We start from the raw sequence: 24,230 nt of genomic DNA on the forward strand, positions 1-24,230 counted from the left end.
GCTGCACAGGCGCCCCACTTCAAGTGTACGCACAGCCACAGTACTGGAATATTGCAGGTACGAGGAGGAAATACAACCCTTCGCAGCTTTCCTCCTGGTTAACATTATGGTTAAAGAACATAATGCGGAATAGACCACTACGTTTCACCATTATAAAAGGAGGCGGGGAGTATTGTCAGAGCAGTAACAGCTGCATGAATCGATCAGGAGAGCTCGGCGATTGCGACGTGAACTAGTCACTGGAGGACACCTGAGTAATAAATCCCGTCAGAGACATTTCAGCCGCTCTAAAGATGCCCAAGTAGACTGCTGGGGTAATTTTCAAGAGTGATTGCCTATCGAAGTCGCGGGGTCCAAACGATTCATATCGAACGTGCGATCGTAAATCGATCATGCGACTCTGGTGGCGGGCGTTTTATCAATTATTTGTGATCGATATTTTTATCTGTTGTCCGTCGTTCCCTTACTTTCTCTAAATTACATACCTCCACGAATTATTTGTGAGTTGGTAGTGAAAGCCAGACGATTTATGTCGGTAGTGAGTGGGATGTTTGGTGTTCTTGACGTTTCTTTGGCGGATTCTCTCACATGGAAAAATCTAATTCCATACTTATCCAGCGTAGAAAACTGTTCAAATTTTTGTCGAAAATTGCACCTGTCGTTATGGGACGGAGACATGGTACCTCACTGTTATATGTCTTTTGTCGACGTGTTTAAAATTATTATCATACATCTATTCCACCTCGTAGACACAAATATGAAAACATTTACGTCGTGTCGCACAGTAGGTCAAAATATAAAATGAAGTCAGAACTGAAAAACAAACACTATCAGCTAGGAAATTTGAAACTTTTACTAGCTTAACGAGGTTGTAAGTTGTCGTATAATGGCACAGATGTAATTGTAGAACGTCTGAGCACTTACTTCCAACATTTATAACTTTTCCTGTTATCAAACAATTGGCAAAATTTCTATAAAAGAACTTATGCTACGTAATTCTGTTAGTTCAGGATATTGTCCCATTATCTTTTAGCATACATGTAAATTGCAGGTAGGGAAGCCAGACGATTTATGTCGGTAGTGAGTGGGATGTTCTGTGTTCTTGACGTTTCTTTGGCGGATTCTCTCACATGGAAAAATCTAATTCCATACTTATCCAGCGTAGAAAACTGTTCAAATTTTTGTCGAAAATTGCACCTGTCGTTATGGGACGGAGACATGGTACCTCACTGTTATATGTCTTTTGTCGACGTGTTTAAAATTATTATCATACATCTATTCCACCCCGTAGACACAAATATGAAAACATTTACGTCGTGTCGCACAGTAGGTCAAAATATAAAATGAAGTCAGAACTGAAAAACAAACATTATCAGCCTGGAAATTTGAAACTTTTACTAGCTTAACGAGGTTGTAAGTTGTCGTACAATGGCACAGATGTAATTGTAGAACGTTTGAGCACTTATTTCCAACATTTATAACTTTTCCTGTTATCAAACAATTGGCTAAATTTCTATAAAAGAACTTATGCTACGTAATTCTGTTCGTTCAAGATATTGTCCCATTATCTTTTAGCACACATGTAAATTTCTGTTTCTTCCAGTGCATCCGTAACCCTCCATTTCTTGCTTGTGTGTAGTATTTACAGGCCTTCGGCGGCTTCTGAAATAGTGTGGGCAGTTCTGAACAAAATTTGGGGTGTTAGACCGCGGTATTGTAAAATACTAAAGCAACTACACTGCCGACGTTTCGATCAATTTGCTGCGATCCTCATCAGGGCGGTAGTTTTATTCAAAATGGTACTGGCTGTGGCAGTCTACGATCTTATATAAATGTTGGCAGTCTCTGTGACATGTGCTGCCACTGTGGAATTATTGGTCTCAGTCAGCCTTGTAAACTGCCAAATCCTCTGCCTCGAACACTAATTGAACCGTCACGAATGTCCGCGACGGTGCATGCACTGCCGATAGACGCTGTCAAGGGCAAGGCAGAGACGCATTATTTCGTGGGACGGCTAATTGCCCCCGTCCAGGGCAGGGCGCAGGCAGACACCCCGCCGTGACGCATCCCCCCTCCCACGCGGCGAGCCCGACCGCGAGCCGTGGGCCGAGTGACTCAGTGGCGGCAGCTGGATCCACAGTGCACCATTGTGGCCGCTAGCCGCTAACCAGCTACAAGCGCCGCGTCCTCCTTCCCCGTCACGCTTGCCCCCAGGCTGTAGTCTTGCATACTTCTGCCCGCGGCCACACGCTCGCGAATATATTACCAAATCTAATCTATTACTTTCTTCATTTCTAACAACGTGCTCGCGATACTGTATAGTTTTTCACTTTTTTTGTTCGTGAACAACCTGCTTTTCTGCGGTAAGAACCTAAGACTGTATGATTTTAGCATGAAAATAGCTAGAATGGAATGTTCGCATTATTTGACGGCCATTCTCTTATTCCATTTAGTCTAAACGCCGCCGGCCGCTGTGGTCGAGCGGTTCTAGGCGCTTCAGCCCGGAACCGCGTGATCGCTACAGTCTCAGGTTCGAATCCTGCCTCGGGCATGGAGTGTGTGATGTCCTTAGGTTAGTTAGGTTTAAGTAGTTGTAAGTCTAGGGGAGTGATGACCTCAGATGTAAAGTCCCATAGTGCTCGGAGCCATTTTAATTTTTGTTAAGTCCCATAGTGCTTAGAGCCATATGAACCATTTTGAGTCTAAACGCCTGTTGCACATTTGCCAACGATCTAAAGTGAATGGCGGCAAACACTTGCGAATTGTTCGCTCACTCTCGTTCGCTTGTCCTCGCTCTTTTTGGTGTGGAGAAAACGGAGCTTTCCAAACTACGGCGGAATTCTTCCACTTTCCTTGCCTAATCTACGTCTTCGCTTTAGTAGGCCTACTTCATTGGTGCTATAAACACCGTCATCTCCTGTGAAATGTTTCTCTTGGATTTTTATGCGACAATTAAAATAACGGTTCCGGTATTCTACAGTGAGGTAAAATGAGTTTAGAAAGTGGGATTATGGCTATTTTCTCATGTATTATTTTGCAGGTATGTAATTCTTCTTAGAAATATGTCAGTTGCATCCGTATGGAGGGAGGCGATCACTTGCTGATTGGCTGTTGTTTATGATGAACTACGCGTAATGTTACAATTTGATAATTTAATATCTTTCTGTAATCAGGCAATATATCTAAAGAAGGAAGTTGGGGGGGGGGGGGGGGGATCTTATGTCTGTATCTAATGTGGCACGCTGTCACCAGCTATGTTCATCAACAATGCGTCGATGAAAAAAGTCGCCAGCAGCTGAGTTGGATTGTAACAGCGGATAGATAGACCATAGTGCAACAAATCATTCCCCAGTTTATCACTGATCCGCTGCTTTTCGACTGGAAATGGCCGTGGTTAACGTATCATGGCATACTTCCGCTTCTGGTAACGACATGTTTTGATTTCGGCGCAACAATTGGCACTAGAAAAGGATGTATGGCATCAGAAACTCTTTGTATTTGCGACAAACAGGAAATAAAAGATGCGTAGTTCAGACGAGTCGCTGATACTTCAGACGAGTCGCTGATACTTTCACCGACAAAGACGGTGGACCTTTATACCAGGTGGTTATAATTAAACTGACGGTGCTCCGAGACTACGGTGAGGGCTCTGTATATCGCAGGACGCTGAAACATCGTAGATATGTTCATTAATTGGCGTGCTCGGGGAATACGCTGAAAAAATAATATTTCCACTTTCTGCCACTAGGTGAAAATATAACGCTGTATGCAGCCAGAATGTGGTATGGGTGCAAGCAAAGGGGAGGAATGATCAAACACATGAAAACGGTGGTTTTGGTACGTTTATTAGGATATGGTTACAAGTTACAATATGTGTTCAGTGTGGTTTCTCGGCTCAGTAACTGCTGCAGTTCTGACACTGCATGGCCGAAAGTTGCTCGCAGCATATCCGTTGTAATCAGAACGATATGTCGTCATATGCTACCCTTCAGATCAGGGAGAGTCCCGTTACATCCGTGGTAGACATGATCTGCCAGGTATTCCCAGGACGAGAAGTCACGTGGATTTAGGTCAGGGAGACGGCCGTGGTGACCGTGCGGTTCTAGGCACTACAGTCTGGAACCTTGCGACCGCTGCGGTCGCAGGTTCGAATCCTGCCCCGGGCATGGATGTATGTGATGTTCTTAGGTTAGTTAGGTTTAAGCAGTGCTAAGTTCTAGGGGACTGATGACCTCAGAAGCTAAGTCCCATAGTGCTCAAAGCCATTTAGGTCGTGGGATCTGGAAGACCACACATGTTGAAATTGCCTAGAGCTGATGCAGTCGTTACCGAATGTTTCTCGCATCAAATCTTGCACCAGGCAAGCGGCATGTTGTGACGCCCCATCTTGCATGAAAATAGTGGTGTCAATACAGTTGCGTTTTGGCGAAGCTGCAATCACATGTTACACAAGGAGATCTTTATAACTTGCAGATGTCACTGTACACCTAACAGGTGCGCGAAGTGTCATCTCCATGAAGAGAAACGAGCAGAGAATGAAGGAGTTAGTTAAACCACACCAGACAGTCACATAAAGTGGATGTTCCTGCTCAAAATGTGGCAGAGTGGAACACCGTGTGTGACAGTTCTGTGCATTCACGGCACTGCGCAGAGTGAAATGTACCTCGTCCACACAAAGAATATTTCCCAGCCACATGTGATCCATTTCCATACGAACCAAGACCGAAGGACAAAGTCACGACTTTGTAGCCTATCTTAGGGCTTCGTTCAGGGCGCATTCTGAATCTTGCTGGGATACCAGTGTAAAATGCGCCACGAAGTCTTTTTATTTTTCGCCCAGGTGAGAGTCTACTCCTATGAGACATCTCCAGCACCGGCTGCAGAATTTGAAGCATGTACTCCGCGGTCGGCTATAACTACAGCAACTTCATTAACTGCCATGGGAAAGGGCTGCCTCCCTATCCCTGATGTGCCACCAAATTCTCTTGTTTCTTCAAATTTCTTGATCGTATTCTTTAGCCGACTTGTTGACATGGGGCCTCTTCTCAGCTTTTTCTGTCGGCGATATTCCCGCAGTCCAGCGCTGCTATTGCTGCCGTTATGATAAAACAGCGCTCGGTCTCTCTTCTCAACTGACATTGCGTTTCATACGGAAGAGTTCACTCTTCTTAACCCTTACACCAACAAAGACAGTCAAAAGAAATCAATGCTTGCCGCCAGGCGACAAACAGCATACTGATGTGAAAAACAGGAGCCGGCCGCGGTGGTCTCGCGGTTCTAGGCGCGCAGTCCGGAACCGTGCGACTGCTACGGTCGCAGGTTCGAATCCTGCCTCGGGCATGGATGTGTGTGATGTCCTTAGGTTAGTTAGGTTTAAGTAGTTCTAAGTTCTAGGGGACTGATGACCACAGCTGTTAAGTCCCATAGTGCTCAGAGCCATTTGAACCAATCAAAAACAGGAAACATTTCACATTCTCACTGGCTGCAGCGCCCTATTTTCATCTGGTCGTAGAAAGTGGAACTTATGTTTCTTTTTCAGCATATTAAAGAGCATCCCTACGATGTTTCAGCGTTCTGTGATGTATACAGGCCGCACTGCACCACTCGAAACATCGCCAGTTTAACTATAACGAACCGGTACTATTCTGATTTTTCTTATACGAGAGGCAGAACAATTGTGAGCTATTGTGGGTCGCAGACCAGTGGGCGTTCGCGGCAAGTGCTGAAGGGCGAGCGTGGATGGGCGGCTTGCGGCAGGGAGCGGTGGGCAGCGGGCCGTGCAAAGCGCGTGCGAGTGCGCGTGCGCGAGCTGCACGTGACAGCCACGTGGCCGGCGCGCAGCTGGGCCCGGCACACCCTCCTCACCCCCTTCACGGGAGGTCCGCCGGCGCTTCTGCCGCACTGGCTGGAGGCACGGCCCAACGCACCACAGTCTATTCTCTTCGCACTGGCAAGTACTGTAAGCACAGGCATGTACAACGTAGCTTTTTAATTTTTTTCACGGTACGCAAATTCCATGTTAAAACAGTTGCCGGTGTAAGATATTTATACTGGAGCATAATGATATCGATTCCATATCCTAAATATGATATAAAAATTCTCCTGGGTGCTGGCGCTGGGACAGAATTGACATCTGAGCTGGTCCCGAACATTTACGATCGTGGACAAATCTAGGGATCTTATTGGCGACAGGAGTACTTCAACATCACGCTCACCATTCAAAGAGGCAGCTGACATGTGTGGACGAGCATTGTCGTGTTGAAAATGCCACCACGATACATTCGCACGACACGTGCCGTATCATTCGGCAACTAGGACAACAGTTGAAGCATGAAAAAAGGCACCCATAATCGGGGTAATTTTATATGACAGATGTAAAACATAGGCTGAAATTTATATACATTAAAATTATTATAAAATAAAAAAATCTTACTAATGTTTTTAGAACGCCGCAGAATGCTCGCAGTCATCATCTAAGGGAAGCAGTTCTCAAGTACACCCTCACTTTCGTTCTTGAGGATTTCGTCATACCCGTCTCATTCTGCACCTTGTGAAACGATTTCCGCTTCGTCATCAGTACTCCATAGCAAAACGTCCTCAATGTCATCCACAGCATTGGAAATCCGACACTTCCTGAAGGATTCGATCGCTGTTTCCACTTCCACTTTTTCCCACCAATTGATCACGAAATCATGTGATGAAGCCCTTATAGCTCCACTTTTCGTATACGTCTGTTCGCCACACATCAACCAATTGTTCCATTGTTCACGTATGTGGACTCTGAATGGTTTATTGTGAGAGACGACTAAAGGAAATAGCATAGAGGTCAAAGCAAGTGGTACAACAGCAATCTTAGTATTGCTTCGTACAGTGTGATTTTTGGTATTCTCAGTCATGTGACTGCGAAACACTTCTCGCACCAACAAACTTGGTTGATTTTGTAGAGCTCATGATCGACTCTGCCACACATTTTCTATCCACAATTTTACACCATTGTCGTCCATCCTCTTTTCGTGAAAATGTGCAAAAATGCCTGGTGGAAATTTTATTTTAGGAATGGTTTTTCCGCTTGAAAAAGACCATATTAACTCTGTTGCATCTGCCATGCTTGTTAATACTACTGTAAGCCTGGTGTTTTCATGGCCTGTACTTCTGACTTGAGCAGCTTTTACGCCTTTTGTTTCCAAAATTTCATTTTTATCGTATCGAAGTTTATCGGTGTTTCATCCATATTTCCAATATGAGATACCGCAAAATTGTATTTTTACCTGTTACTAATAACAAATTGTGAGAATTCATAACGTTATGGTGAAGATCTTTCGCTAATTTCTGCGCAATTTGTATTTACTGCTGTATTACCAAATTTTTTTCTGTTCATGAAATGATTGCACCAACCTACTGTTGCTTTAAATTCTTTGTCGTGCTCTGTATTGGTTTGTGCTCACTTCAATGCATAAGAAATAATATTATTTCTTGTAACAACATAAAAATTCTATCTGTGTTCTTCTACCCATTCTGCAACGCTATTTTCCAAACCTGGCCAGAAAGCTATTCCATTCCTCATTGAACACTTTTTGAATGGCATTTTTGTAATGGCATCTTAATTCTTTTGCTAATGTCTTACGATCTTCTGTGTTATACCGAAAACCCTTGCTGCAGCGGAATTGTTAAATTCTTTAGCCTGTTTTATGCCCTTTAACTTGAATATTGCTTTATTTCGTTCTTTTTGTTAGCTCCATCATTAGGCACATACTTTATAAAGTTTACGCCATAACTGTTTGACCACACAAAACAACCTACAACAATATTTGTTAGCTGTACATATGAGCTCATTATTCGGCACGTGCTACACAGTCAAAACCGCAAAATGCTGAAGGAGGGATTTGCTTCATGACGTGTGCAACCGTATCAATTGTTTAGTAGTACAGAGCGGGTATGTTCGCAAAACTGACTAGCCAATACGACGCTTTTGTAATTACTCAAGTTCATTACCCGAATCAGAGCGCGTATTATTATCCACATGACCACTGTTCTAAAGTAAATTTGCAGCCCGGTGACAGTTTGGGGATCGTCTTGTAGGACGGGCGTACGGTAAAACTATATAATATCGACGAAAATTTGTACCTCATCTTATCTCACGATTTTCCCGTATGATCATTTCATGCTTGTTCCATGAATATCAGAAATCCGGTAAAACATCAAATCTCCGACATCGCTGCGGCCGGAAAAAGATCCTGAGGCAACGGGACCAACGACGACTGAAGAGAATCGTTCAACTTGACAGAAGTGCAACCCTTCCGCAGATCTCAATGCTGGGCTATCAACAAGTATCAGCGTGCGAACCATTCAACGAAGGCCCATTCGTGTGCCCTTGGTGACTGCCTGGGCTCGTCAACACCGACATTGGATTGTTGATGACTGCAAACATATTGCCTGGTCGGACGAGTGTCGTTTCATGCCGGCCGGAGTGGCCGAGCGGTTCTAGGCGCTACAGTCTGGAACCGCGCGACCGCTACTGTCGCAGGTTCGAATCCTGCCTCGGGCATGGATGTGTGTGATGCCCTTAGGTTAGTTAGGTTTAAGTAGTTCTAAATCTAGGGGACTGACGACCTCAGATATCAAGTCCCATAGTGCTTAGTGCCATTTGAAGCATTTTTGAAACCATGCGAGAGTGACAACAATGACTTTTTTATTATAATACAAAATTTGCCTTTACCTGTCACGGTTTTTCTTTATTTGTACCTGCACGATAATTTTCGGGAAATACTTCAAATTATGAAGTGCCTCTAGTAACTTATTGACGCTTGATGATTATACTGCGTCAGAGTTGCGTTGCACACCCTGTACTTGTGCTAACACATTACGAAACTGTATTAATCAGCATCTCACCGTCCTCTGATGAACCTATTTCACTATCATGAAAAATAAAAGATATCAGCGAATCAATAGATCAAATTACGTAAGTTAAGGGAAAAACCGTACTCGTTTTGAAACGCAGAAATCGTGTAGAACAAGGGACCTCGATACCCGACAGAGTGAAAAAGACGAATCTTTACCTCGGAAATGTAAATTGCTTATTAATTTCTGTAGTGTTGTTGTATGCGAAAAACAGGCGCTGCAGCCGACTGTATTTTTATGTGCAATATTTCTGACCTAGCCACCTTCGTCCTGTGCAGTTCTTCTAACATAGCCATCCTCATCATGTGTCTTGCGTGAAAGGCTTACTGTTATATTCTCTCGCTGCTCGGACTCGAGATTAAAAGGTCTTGCAACTTTTGCAACAAAGTAATTCGCAACTTTTGCAACAAAGTAATTCAACAGCACTCTCAGACGATGTAAATGTGTGTTTTGTTACCGCCGGTGCGGGAACAGCTTAGCGTGGCTTCCGTGTTTTGCTCTTCCGTTGCACTCTGTGAAGCCATACACAAGGTGCATATCGGCTAATCCACACTTCTGTGTTTCACTGTTACGTGTAGCTAACGCTGCCGGAAGTTGTCGAATGATTTCATTTTCCTTGATTTTGTCTATTTCATAGTTTTGTAGTTCTTACTCCTTGTATCGTATGAAACCAGCGGATTCAGAATCATACGATACACGGCTGTTCCCGCATCGACGGTAAGAACAACACACACATTTACATCGTCTGATAGTGCTTTTGAATTATTTTGTATTTTACGTTTTGACTGTTGCCTATTATAGATTTTTCTACTGTTGTGAAAGTATTTTCGTAGCAAGGACGGTCATTCTCGTAATTACCCAAATATATCATAATCACAAACCAAGCTCCGTCAGAACACGCCGCGGAATGCCCAACGGTACCGACCGACTGCCGTGTCTTCCTTAGAAGACTGGCATAATCGAATACGGAGGGGCGTAGGTTCAGCTCACATTTCTCCCGGCCGTTGACAGTATTCATGAGCTGGAGTCGCTACCGCTCTGTCACGTAGCTCCTCAGTGGGCATCATGAGGCTAAATGCATCCCGGTAGTTCAACGGCGCATGGCGGCCCGGACGGTCACCCATCCAAGTGCCAACCACACCCGACGGTGCTTGACTTCGCTGGTGTGACGAAAAATGGTGTATCCACCGCGGCATCGCCATTGACAGTCGTAATTACATTCTTACTGCATAACTTATCACTGGAGATCATGGGTCCCTAATAGCAAAATACTGAGAATATATCTCTAAACACGTTCCGATATTTTCTCTGCGGTGTTCAGGTTGGCCCTACTGTAGGAACAGAAGTAGAGAAAGTGAGTGAAGAAGTCTGCGGCGTGAATTTCGGTATGCAGGCGGTACCTCCCGGTAGGGCAGTCGCACTCTGCCGTGCGTAGTGCGTAGCTGCGGCTAACCCGAGGGCGCGGGGCGGCGTGAATTCCGAGGCCGGAGGGGGCCCCTCTCGCCGGCTGTGGCGGTGGCGGACCGCCGTGGCCAGCCCTGGCACGCGCCCAGGGACCTGCCACGCAGCTGGCGCCTACGCAACACACACGCACACTCACGCACACAAGCCCACACGCACCGACAGGCGCGCCACGGCGAGCCACAGATAAGCCGCACGCGCCGTCAAACGAGAGCGGGCCGCGGAAATTAGTCGCCATGTGGCCGGCGGACGTCTCGGGCACCCTCCTCACACAGCAGCGGGCTCTTATCCTAACGCCGTGAGCGACATTTCCTCCTGAAAAAGCATTCGATAGCGTGTCGCACTCCCACCTAGCGAGCAAAATACAGGCTTACGGAATACCAGACCAGAATTATCATTGCACTTAGCTCTTCCTGTCGCATACAAGACCACCAGACGCTCTCAGCAAGGTGAAATCGTCGGATGTAAAATAATTCTCATTTACTGTTTCGTTTCAGATGCACATTTTTAATCAGATTAAATTTTTCGAACACTCTGGATCATCTTCAGATGTAGGTAGTTGAACCCGTCTTGACTACTCAGTACCACGTATCTGGGTACTGTACTGCGACAGTACCGTACTCTGACATGTGGTACTGAGTAGACAAGACGAGTTGCTGACGCAACAACTGAGATCTGAAGGTGGTCGACAGTGATCGAAACATGTGATAAAATTAAAAATGAGCGACTGAGACAGAACAATAAATGAGAATTATCTACATTATGTAAATAGTTGCTGAATCTCTGAAAACTATTATATGCTGAGTATTCTGGTGTAAGGGATCCATGGTCTCTGGGTGGCTCATAGAAAGAGTGCTATTTTACTTTAGTCGGTTTATTACGTTAATTTCCTCCGTTTATGTCAAAATAACCAAAATACTGCATATTCAGAAACCAAAATCTACGATACAAAACACGCAGTAATCTTCAGACCAAACACGTACGCTGTTTTAACAGTCAGGAGCCGCGCGACCGCTACGGCCGCAGGTTCGAATCCTGCCTCGGGCATGGATGTGTGTGATGTCCTTAGGTTAGTTAGGTTTAAGTAGTTCTAAGTTCTAGGGGACTGATGACCACAGATGTTGAGTCCCATAGTGCTCAGAGTCATTTGAATTTTTTTTTTTTATTTTTTTTTTATTTTTTTTTTTTACTTCCCATCAGGTATTACAAACTGCGACCTTGCCGACAGTAAATTACAAATCCAGTCGCGTAACAGGTATTCCTCAAAATTCCTACCGCTTTGTTGACTGTAGAGTGCACGCCCACGCACCATAGACACACTGATGTAGTGCGATGTCGCTGCCGTCGCTGAGGTAACAGCTCTACACCGCTTCGTCTTGCTATTGTCCCGTGCATTCAGTGAACATGTACACGGAGTGCGTATTAGGCAACGCTTCGTCACTAAACCTTTCAGTGCTGCCGTGCATCACTGCCAAAGTACGGCTAATACTGTCGGAAAAACAAATAGACGACAGAACCGGGCAGTGCAGTACGAGAGCGAAGAGTAAAGTGCGGGTTACTGTTGTCAGAAGCAAGAACCGTGAGCGGGTGCAAAAGTTTGTTTCCAAACAGTATGCACGTGGAATACTGTCGGAAAATGTACACTGTTGTGCAGACGTTTTCAACGCAGTGCAGGTACAACGATAAACATGGGTAAGAAATCAAACGAACTACATTTAATTTGTAACTAATAACCAAAAATCTCTAATCCCTTAAATCAAAAATGTCAGAAAATATTCTTGAGCACTCTTCCGCAGTTTTGGCGATGGAGTTCGGGTTGACTCTGTGTAAGTGATTTGTTCGATTACGTCGGAAGCTTCTTGGGGCTGTTCGTGGATGATGCCGTTGTAAATAGAAACTGCATCGCCAGAAAATAGTGCCGAAGTGCAGGAAGGTCTCCAGAGGATCGACACTCGACGCCGTGACTGGTAGTTGATATTCAACACAGAGGAATTTAAAGCCGGTGTGGCTGAGCGGTTCTAGGCGCTTAAGTCTGAAACCGCGCGATCGCAGGTTCGAATCTTGCCTCGGGAATGGACGTGTGTGATGTCCTTAGGTTAGTTAGGTTTAAGTAGTTCTAAGTTCTAGGGGACTGATGACCACAGAAGTTAAGTCCCATAGTGCTCAGAGTCATTTGAGTCATTTTGTTGTGCAGCCAGCGCTTTTCTCCAGATGAACAGCAGAAATGATAATTTTTCATTGTCTTACAGGTAAGAAGAAACCGCGTAAACCACTTCCAGAACAGCGTGGGTTGTTGATTCGGTTGGAAGTGATCGCTGTCGAAGACCGACTGGCCTGGCCGCTCTTCATAATATGTAGCCGTCACGCCGATGGCATTTGTCAGTGAGGTGAGAATTTGGCGCTTGCCGTTCCCAACCCGTGTACAAAGTCATTAGTCCCTAGAGTGCTTAGTGTTTCCTAAAGGAGGGCACATTGCTGAACTTTGAATCTGTAACAATCATCGGTCTATGGCGCTGCTGTCATGGACTGTGCGGCTGGTACGGGCGGAGGTTCGAGTCCTCCCTCGGGCATGGGTATGTGTGTTTGTTCTTAGGATAATCTAGGTTAAGTAGCGTGTAAGCTTAGGGACTGATGACCTTAGCAGTTAAGTCCCACAAGATTTCACACGCATTTGAACATTTTTGTTACAACCATCAGCCTCTGACATCGGGAAATGGGTCGTCAGCGACTTTATCTTGTCTGCGGAGATGACCTTTAAAGAATGGGAGTTTGTGGCTACTTACGTATGCCGGACACTGAAGTAAAGGCACCAAATAGGCGCAGACAGTGGAAGAAAATCTAGCCATAGAACAACTATAACAGCTTCTTGTGCTGAGCCGTTTTGCTCCCTGAATGTTTCGGAGGAAGTCTGAACTGCACCGCCATTCCAAGGCAGATACCATTTGAAACCGAACTTTTACGAAATGTCAACTTACCTAATGCGATGTAGCCATTGACAGGGTTTTAGCTCTTTTTCAATCATGCTTGTTTTTCAGTACTTGTTTTTTATTGTTTAGCTCGACAATCTTCAGAATAACATTAGAAGCGTCTTTATGTCAGATGATACGCTATACAGTGAAGAAATAGGTAAAAGCGCACATTTAATGATCCCATGGAGGAAACATGTTAAGACACAATCTAACAATATGGAGGAAAAAAATGAAAAGTAAACACCATTCACGGTTTAGGCCTTAGCTCTGTTCTGATTGGCCAACTGCTACCTACAAGGCAGTAAGAGAAGCGGTCTGTGATCTCCAGCCATTACTGCCAGCTGATGAATCCTGATAATGCTGCTGCTTCCTTATTCAAGCAGCTCCTCATTTGGCCTCACAGTGGCGGAGTGGACCTCGTTCCAGAGCTGCCTCCCTCAGAAAGAAGTCTTAAGGTTTACCGAGAAGCGAACTTCCCTAGCGACGCTAACCATTAGGCTATTACAGCAATGCCCATTGCTATTCGTCTGGAGTGCCATTGTGTAAGAAACCTTGTAGACTGGTAGAGCATGACCCACCAGTAGGTCGCTATGTCCAAGTGCTACGACATATTCTGTTACAGTTCAGCTTTAATCACATTTCTTGAAAACTTGGTGTCACATATTTGTTTCAGTTCGTTACCTTCCGATAAAAGAATGCGGCTACTCGGTGTCACTTATTACTTTTGTGTGTTTCTAGACAGACGAGCGAAGTTAGCCTACAGGCAGTTTAGCTCTGCGTGTATGTGAACGTTGTGTAGATGAGTTTCGATGTTCAGTTGTATCATATCTAATACCAGCACGTGTGACACGTTTTTCTGTCAAAGAGAAGAACTTGGCCCAAGTCGCGGCTTCGCTGTGAGACTGTGGTACGGTCTACACGGAAAAGTTGATATCTGTTATGAAGTATCTCTTTCAAGGTTTTAGTTGGCTAACTTTTGACCAGACTCATGCGAAGTAACCACCGTTGACAAACGTGTAACAAGTAGAATGAAATTAAGAAAAGGAAAAGAAATGAGGCCTAACCGGCCACAACTTAAACTAAATAGTAGGAATGTATTTTATGCGATTTATTGGAAGAAACAGCGTTTCTTTGGACGAAGAAACTGTACGTCTAATGGAAAAGAGGGATTCTAATTCTTCCTGCGATTTTACGAACTGAATTCTACATGTCTTATATACTATCACATAATACTGCTTGGAGAGGAATTCTGCCTGATGCAAGACATCTTTGTAATTTCGTTTTCAACCAGACATGTATCAGTACTTTTTGTGCTATGTTCAGTGGCTTTATTTATTTTCCTTCTGCAGAATTGTTGTTACATGTTAATCTTTAAAGAAACTTTTGGTACAAAATAGCCGGCCAGGGTGGCCGAGCGGTTCTAGGCGCTACAGTCTGGAACGGCGCGACCGCTACAGTCGCAGGTTTGAATCCTGCCTCGGGCATGGATGTGTGTGATGTCCTTAGGTCAGTTAGGTTTAAGTAGTTCTAAGTTCTAGGGGACTGATGACCTCAGAAGTTAAGTCACATAGTGCTCAGAACCATTAGAACCATTTTTGGTACAAAACATTCACGTTTGTAAATGTGCGATTATTGTCTAACATATTACATTGTTTTGCGTACAGTACAGAATTAAGAATTGTATCAATGAGTTGAGGCATTCTATATTGTTTATTTAGGATATGTCTAAAGGTTCTAGTTTTGTAGTACGCTTAGAACTAATGTGGATGTATGCATTTGTTTACATGACACACACGAAACTATGGAATGTTTATACTAGTTGCTTTAGGTCTATTACACAGTCTATAGCTTGTCATCTGCAAACAGTAAAACGTTATTTTACTTTTCCGTTTATTACGCATTAAATTATTTAGAATGGTTCTTAGAGTTTTGATCTGATGCTTTTAAGTTGTTTAGGTCAAGGTAATACGCTTATTTCTTTCACTTTTGTGGGTTGCACAAGCATTTTCTACGATTTGTTCACAAAGCACAGAGTTGTGCACAACAAAAGCGAAAGAAATAAGCGTGTTACCTTGACACAAAGCAACTACACCACAACACGAAAAACAGTAAGTAACACGTCTGTGTGAATGTGAAACTAGAGGCGTGTCTTGCATCAGGCAGAATTCCTTTCACATTCTCTTAGCAAGCACGGAAATTAGGAGAACTGTAGCATTCACAAGACGGTTAAAGTACTGCTCTTTATCAGTTCACCAGAAAGCTACGGGAGACTACCATAGTCCTCTTGACGTTTGCTTGCAATGTGATTGTCCGCTGTGCCAAGTCACAGACAGGACATGAGCGAGTGCTGCTGTTAATACAGCAGGCGGATGTGCGGCTGGGGCCCTGCCTTGGCACGCCAGCATGTTACATGCCCCCCCCCCCCCCTTCCGCCTCTCCATCACCCCCTCCTCACCATTCCCCTACCGCTCCAACATCTGCTGCCGTTCACTTGCTCCGTTACTCACCCCGCGTCCCGCCCTTCGTTATTCTTGGGCATACACACGTCAGCTGCAGGGGCGAGTAATCACAGCGACCAACTTCGGAAGAAGAGCTTGGCACCGAACTCCCTTATCGGTATATGAACGAGTCTCGCAAATGCTCTACATGAGCTGCTGTAATGGTTACTAAACAGATATAACTACTGGTTCCATAACTATTTGCTAAACTATATACATACCGTCCTGTTACATGTTTTAGATTAAAATTGTTTCGTAATATGTTTCTAGAAGAAATAATACACTACTTGCCATTAAAATTGCTACACTACGAAGATGACATGCTACAGACCCGAAATTTAACCGACACGAAGACGACGCTGTTATATGCAAATGATTAGCTTTCCAGAGCATTCACACAAGATTACCGCCGGTGGCGACACCTACAACGTGTTGACATGAGGAAAGATTCCAACCGATTTCTCATACACAAACAGCAGTTGACCGGCGTTGCCTGGTGAAACGTTGTTGTGATGCCTCGTGTAAGGAGGAGAAATGCGTACCATCACGCTTCCGACTTTGATAAAGGTCGGATTGTAGCCTATCTCGATTGAGGTTTATCGTATCGCGACATTGCTGCTCGCGTTGGTCGAGATCCAATGACTGTTAGCAGAATATAGAATCGGTGGGTTCAGGAGGGTAATACTGAACGCCGTGCTGGATCCCAACGGCCTCGTATCACTAGCAGTCGGGATGACAGGCATCTTACCCGCATGGCTGTAACGGATCGTGCAGCCACGTCCCGATCCCCGAGTCAACAGATGGGGACGTTTGCAAGACAACAGCCATCTGCACAAACAGTTCGACGACGTTTGCAGCAGCATGAACTATCAGCTCGGAGACCGTGACTACGGTTATCCTTGACGCATCACAGACAGGAGCGCCTGCGATGGAGTACTCAACGACGAACCTGGGTGCACGAATGGCAAAACGTCATTTTTTCGGATGAATCCAGGTTCTGTTTACAGCATCATGATGATCGTATTCGTGTTTGGTGGCATCGCGGTGAACGCACATTGAAAGCGTGTATTCGTCATCGCCATACTGGCGTATCACCCGGCGTGATGGTATTGGGTGCCATTAGTTACACGTCTCGGTCACCTCTTGTTCGCATTGACGGCGCTTTGAACAGTGGACGTTACATTTAAGATGTGTTACGACCTGTGGCTCTACCCTTCATTCGATCCTTGCGAAACCCTACATTTCAGCAGGATAATCCACGACCGCATGTTGCAGGTCCTGTACGGGCCTTTCTGGATACAGAAAATGTTCGACTGCTGCCCTGACCAGCACACTCTCCACATATCTCACCAATTGAAAACGTCTGGTCAATAGTGGCCGAGCAACTGGCTCGTCACAATATGCCAGTCACTACTCTTGATGAACTGTGGTATCGTGTTGAAGTTCAATGGGCAGCTGTACCTGTACACGCTATCCAAGCTCTGTTTGATTCAATGCCCAGGCGTATCAAGGCCGTTATTACGGCCAGAGGTGGTTGTTCTGGGTACTGATTCCTCAGGATCTATACACCCAAATTGCGTGAAAATGTAATCACATGTCAGTTCTAGTATAATATATTTGTCCAATGAATACCCGTTTATCATCTGTAGCAATTTTAATGGCCAGTAGCGTAACTGCGTACGGCTCACTGACCAGGTGTAAGACTTTCGATTGGAAACCATCAGGGCGTCTTGCGTATTCCTAATCTAGGCAACTAAGAAAAGAGATCTACAGTTTAAATCGAATCCAAACTACGTGTCGTTCCTGGTGTCTCCTCACCTAATTGAGATGTGAAGGTCAGATTACAGGCAGACTGAAAAGTTCCGCGGTTCGACGGGGATTCGATCCCGCGATCTCTTAGTTTGCAGTCACGCTGATTCACTAGTAGACTAGCGGGCCCACCTTTGTAGGAACAAGTCTTTACTATAAAGCAAACCACAAATGCATAAAACTATGTCCTTCAGTTTCTTGTTCTCGTCACTCACATTAGACATGGAATATTCGGCGTCAGATTTCACATTCACGTTCCTACGGTCACATGTAATCAGATCTATTACTTAGTGTTCGCGTCGCGGACATGAGACTTCTTCGACACCTATTGATGTGAGAAGAACGGTACGACATGTCGTGTTTGAGGAACAGCTTCCTCAAGATGACCTGAGAATTAACGGGGGAGCTACGTGAGTACTCTTACACCTCGGGTTCCTATTTTCTGCATACGAGAAGAAACCTTCCGCTCCACCAGCAACTATAAACGCATGATGTAGCCACAATGTCATTTCTGAAGTGTCATTTCGTCCCAGTGGTTTCACAAGAAAACGGCTAACACTGAACAGACGTCTGTTGCTAACATGATTTACACAACTGCCATATACACAGCTCGGTCATGTCCAATAATGGAGTTATTGCTACTGTTTCGCCACAGTATTGTAGGGTTTCATAGGTGGGTGCGGGGACGATGAACCAACTTTTCTGCTTCGATCGAAGGCTTAGAGGTTTTGTCGATTTCCATGGACTGTGGACTGGAGCGAGACGTGACGGCGAAGGAAGGAAGCCAAAAAATTTACTTGCCCCTTCAGCCAGTGCTTTTGCTGGTACTAATACAATATGCTAATTGTGTACTTACAAAAAAAGAAAAATAAAGAATAAGCGTTCTGGGTTGGGTTGTTTGGGGAAGCAGACCAGACAGCGAGGTCATCGGTCTCATCGGATTAGGAAAGGACGGGGAAGGAAGTCCGCCGTGCTCTTTGAAAGGAACCATCCCGGCATTTGCCTGGAGCGATTTAGAGAAATCACGGAAAACCTAAATCAGGATGGCCGGACGCGGGATTGAACCGTCGTCCTCCCGAATGCAAGTCCAGTGTGCTAACCACTGCGGCACCTCGCTCGGTAGTAAGCATTCTGTGCCTAATTAATAACATTACGGGAGTTTTTCGCCGTGCCTGTGAACAACTATAGCCCACTCTCTTCATCTCACAATAAGATGAAGGTTGAATCGTCGTGTAAGGAAAAGTATTCTCTGGTACTGGTCATCGGCTGTATCACTCGACCATCTGGTGTCGTAAGGCTACTCGGAGTATGCCTTCCTTATGCAGTAAGTGTTTTGTTGTTATTCTTTCTCGAATGAAGCTCTGACAGACGCAAAAGCAATGGAAGTCTTACATTTCTTTGCTCGTCACTGTGATAAACGTGGAAGCCGCGTAGTTCGCGTCTCAAGTCACACGAAACAGTTGTTTTGACTGTACCAGTCAGTCGTACCCACAATGTCGTTCGTTCGTATGTGAATCATCCGGTGCCCTATAAATTCAGTCTGAAAAATGTAAATACTACTATAATATGCATTATCTCTATAATGGTGTATCCGAAGATTCAAGTTCCCGCTGTAAATCTTCTTTTGCAATGCGAAATAGAAGATTTGCGCTGCAGATGACATATGTTACGGAGGAAACAAAGCACTCCCGTTTGGAGTCTCCAATAGTCGATTGAGCAGACTGTCTCAAAACAGGTTCTTAATCAAAACGAAAAATAGTAAATGAATATTACGTAGTGCTGACAGCATACTGGCTTCAGATATTTTACTACTTTGCGGTGCGACATGTCCTTCGCGTTATTTCTCCAAGGGTGCTAAATGAACAAACTTATGTGAGATCGAAGGGGGGAAAGTATCGACCCCGCGACCTCCGGTGCAAGCAGCCGCGGCGGGTCCCGGAGAGACGCCGGCTCCGCCACTGCCGCTGCCGCTGGCGCCTATCGATCTCTCGAGGCTGGGCAGAGTCGACTGGCGACTCGCCGGCGCCTCACGTACACACACGCGGCGGGCGCGCCAGATGGGCGCCGGTCGCAGCTGCGCTGGAATGCCCCGGCCGGGCGGCCGGCCCACACAAGAGCCCGTCCCTTAGGGACGGCGGCTGTCGTTGAAAGTAGCGGTTTTCGGTTATATCGTTTTCTTTTTCAATGCCTCTTTAACCCGACTACTCAAACAGCTCAAAACAAAAAAGTTATTTCCTGTATTAAACGTGGAAATAGAAAAAAAATTGAAAAATTTTCAGTCCCTCAGTTTTAAGATACTTAGTGTCGAAATATTAGACTAAATAAGCTGGTAAAAAGAAACTTAGTTCGTCTACCGTTCGCTGCTTTTCTCGAAAATTGGTAAGTGGTTGATAAAAAAAAAACACCAGTATTCTCCTACTGATTCAAATTTTTTGAAACTCTGCTCTAAAATCATGTAGTAATAAGGGTCATACCACTATTTGGACAGCCGGCCGCTGTGGCCGAGCGGTTTCTACGCGCCGCAGGCCAGAACCGCGCTGCTACTGCGGTCGCAGGTTGGAATCCTGCCTCGGGCACGGATGTTTGAGATGTCCTTAGGTTAGTTACGTTTAAGTAGTTCTAAGTCTAGGGGACTGATGACCTCAAATGTTAAGTCCCATAGTGCTCAGAGCCATTTTGAACCACTATTTGAAATTACGAACAGCCAGTACTAAAGAATGAAAACTGACGTTTAAGAGCTCTATTTTTCGTGTAAATTTGTCCGTTTTCAAGGGCTACAAGCGGATAAAAACATGTTATTTTGACACAGGCTGCAGATCAGTTTCTTTCTTCTTTTAATGTAAACTATGAATGAACAGTTAAGATTTGAGTTTTCTTCTTATATTATGTCCCAAGTTTGTTCTGACTCCTCCAGTTCTTAATCTTTTAAAGCAAATGGAGCACGGTATTTCATGGATGCCGCACTTGGTAAAAACTTCCAGACCAGGGATGGGGTCATTCTGTATAACAACTGAAGTACGACGACGATCGTGAGAAACTACCATGTATACCAGGTAGGGCAAGTCTTGCACACTGTTTGTACACACGTACCATCTAACAGGTCACAGCACATGGTAACAGGGACATCATAGGCTCAGTAATGCTGTACCAGTTCTTACGCCATCTGTTTGTTGCTCGTTTCTGTTGGCACTGATATGCCGACCGCTTCTCCCATTTTCTATAACAACACAATATTTCAAAGCAATGCAAATGTTACGGATAAGATTACCAGTTCTTTAAAAACGGTTTATTTAAAAACGAAAAATTTTAGCGCTGCTGTTATGGCTAATTGATTTTTTAACCCGGTTATTAGAAAAAATGAAAATACTTGTCATAAACAAGAGCAAACAAATATCGAACAATAGCAGTATCGGTTTTAACCGATCACCTTTTCCCATCCCTATCGTCTTTCGGGACAAGCATATGACAAATGGGTGATAGTGTGCAGAAAAGTAGTCCTTTGGACTGTTATAGCTGAAAACTAGCACTGGCAGCTGGTACGTATTGCGGTACTTACCATTCCAGTGTGCTCTCTTTCATAATCGATGAATCAATAAAATAAGTGCCGCAGGGTTCATAGCTTGTTACAAGATCCTCCTACTGAGACCACGTAAGCGACGTGTGCATTAATGGCGCTGCTTATTTACTCAAGGACTTTCTCATGTGGCTGACTGCATCCCGTTCCAGAGCTTACCACAACATGAAAAGCCAATGTGATCTCCGGGGAATCGAACCTTCGGACAGTGAATCACCTTAAAGCTTTCTTAGTAAGCCAGACCAAACAAGAGGGAAACAAAGGGCGTACCGAGTCCAATAGGACTGTGCCTAGTAAAGCTCTGTAGCGTTCAAAGTAATCTTCAATTTGAAGACAGCTACGCTTGTGGCGTTTGTAAGGTATCTGCCACAAGAACAGAGTTATGACAGATACGATGAGTGCAACTTTTTCCTCGACAAACTACATGCAGAATGTGACAATCTAAATAAGACTTCTAGCAAATGTACAGCTCATTTTCATGAACATCATCACGAGAAACTTCGCTACCCATACTCGATATGACAGGCGCTCGCACCTAGATGTGAGCTTGTGAGGAAGACAGTTGATGATGTAGAATGCAGCAATTACGGAATATTGAAATGAAGGCAATAGCTAACAGTCGACTGGAAGCGTAAACTGAATCAAACCAACCTGGACTTATTGCCCCAAAGAAGTCGATAATCGACTGAAAATATTAAAATAGTTACGTAGCAATAATAGGTGCTATATTTTAATTTTCTATTGGAACACACCTACCCAACATGTTAAATTTCCGTTTTGAAATGTATATTCGCATTAATTTTGCATTTACTAACAGAAAAGACGTGCCTGCACATTCGGCAAGTATTCACTGGTAGTGCGAATGTAGCCATCGTAAAATTATACTTTCAAATATTTGTGTATTAAATTTAATGTGCAATGCTATTCTTAAAAAAAAAAACTATGAAGTCTATCGTTTTCTCTTGCTTCTAGTTGCTAAGTTGAAGCATAACTGAGAGTAACTTGAAAAAAATCTAGTTTTACTTCTGAACCTCCCTCCATTTCCATTGGAAAATACAATAGTCTTCTCAAGACGATGCACAATTATTGAAATACTTCGAATCTAAGAGTAACTAACTGTGTCAACCTTTCCACAATGACAAAAATCTCCTTAATAATTACAATATTCTATACTCCAGCACCTCATCATGTTCACTTAAGACCATGAACTAATAGCAAAGAAAAGTTTGGCGTTCCGTCCATGTCATTAAAGGCCAAGTGCTAGACGGTTGGAAACCGTTACTCACTTGTTACACAGTTTTTCGTCTTCTTTTTCTCGAATCTGTAGATCTTAGCTGCTATGCTTTTCCCGGGCAATGCTCTTGCAGAAGAGGCAGTCGAGTGTCTCTCATATTAACACTAAGTTTTAACTTGATACAAATGTGTCTTTGTTCCGTTCAGATGAGTCATTTTTTTAAGTTCTGCAGTTTTCAAGGTACCTACAATATGGGTCCTACATATTAAGACGATGTAGGTCTAATAACCTATAACGCGTTTCTTTGTGTTCTGAGTGGAATATAGTCTCGTAATTGTTAGCTCCAGTGTTTTAAATTCTTAAAGAAGTTACCAAGAGCTACTCTTTTCTGTTTTATCGACCTTTTCTTGCGTCTTTAGTACTTTCCTAAAGGAAGAAATGTACTGCAATAACTTCCTGAGATGTCAGGAAGAAAGGTAAGGGTTTTATTGTCAACATCAAGATAGAGACGAAGCTGTATATCTGTTTGACACATGTGGTGTCGAGACACAGTACCTATCTTGTTGAAGAAACTAATTTACGCCGTAAGTGACATAGAAGAACCACGTGAAATACAAAACGAGGTACCCGGGCAAGAGACTAGTGTTTTGAACGCAGCACTCTCTCGCGCCAGACTGTGAATGAAGTGCAAGAAGTACAATTTTTGAATCGGCTGATCGTCGTCCTTGAAGTCTCGGTACAACGCCGTCAACACTACTCAGGAATGCAAATGGCGCACCCTTGAGCAGCCAAGGACGCATTTCGTAACAGCTTCCTGTTCAACTGGTCATTCTGCATTTTCAGGAAGTTCAGAAACAAGCCATTAGACAATTTCTCATTTCGACACCGAGTCTGAAATTTAGAAGTTGCCTGTTAAAACAGTTACATTCCTTACCTCAGCATCACGTCTTCACAAAGCTGAAAATAAATATTTTTTCCGCTAAGAAACTTCAATCTTATTTGCCTAACTGCGTAATTCATTGCTACATATTAGGATTTACAATTAACGAATTTTTGAGATTTTTTAAATCACAAAAGTAATGGAAAATGAGCTGTCACGAAAGAAAGAAGCCAGAAAGAAATTGTTGAAATAAAGTGTATCAGCAAATTGATGTATGATAAATAAAGTCAATTACAAAAATAAATTGTTAGCAAATCACGCAAATTGTGTCTTCCGTGTACATTTCTATTTGTCTTGTCACTCCGGTTTCTTTAATACGAAGACAACAGCGTCACTGAATACAGTGGAAACCTACCAAATAAAAGTTTCTTGCTCATCATCCAAGCTAGTGGAAGAACTTCAGTTAATTCGCGAATGGGTGGCATCGATATCAAGACTCTGGATTCATACTCAGGACAGGAATAAGAGGGATTCGTTACCTGAAGATCGTAATGCGTAGAAAAGTCTAGAGCAGCAGCTGTCAAATGTCTGATGATGATATGGTTTTAATTTGTTTTTGAGATAATAATTATTTGAAAAGTGTGAAATGCTGGTAAAATACTTTATTTATAAAACCGGTTTCAGTCGTCTGACCATCATCAGATTCCTCTATACTAAATAAAACAACACGTAAGTAAAATTACAGGCTTCAACTATCACGAATCTGTTAACTGATGTAAATGTTAACATCAACACAGACGTAATGAAATGTCACGTACTCACATAAAAGGCGAAATATATAATCGTTATTGTCAGGTGATAAAACCATAAATAACACACGGAAAATAACAGTTTGCCATAATGCAGT

General features: G+C 43.9%; 1 protein-coding gene across 2 annotated transcripts in view; it reads left to right on the forward strand.

Annotated features, from left to right (window-relative positions):
* The window catches only part of LOC126334931 (transcription factor ATOH8), a 147,664-nt gene that overhangs the window by 30,292 nt on the left and 93,142 nt on the right, over positions 1-24,230 (forward strand). The window contains exon 2 of one of the 2 annotated variants that reach the window (XM_049997668.1): positions 12,609-12,746. The exons of the other annotated variant lie outside the window; for it this stretch is intronic. Coding sequence (XP_049853625.1) covers positions 12,729-12,746 — 18 coding nt within the window. The 5' untranslated portion in view covers positions 12,609-12,728. The remainder of the gene's footprint in view (positions 1-12,608; positions 12,747-24,230) is intronic. 2 annotated transcript variants of the gene reach the window in all.

Source organism: Schistocerca gregaria, chromosome 2 (assembly GCF_023897955.1).
Source record: "Schistocerca gregaria isolate iqSchGreg1 chromosome 2, iqSchGreg1.2, whole genome shotgun sequence".
Lineage (NCBI taxonomy): Eukaryota > Metazoa > Arthropoda > Insecta > Orthoptera > Acrididae > Schistocerca > Schistocerca gregaria.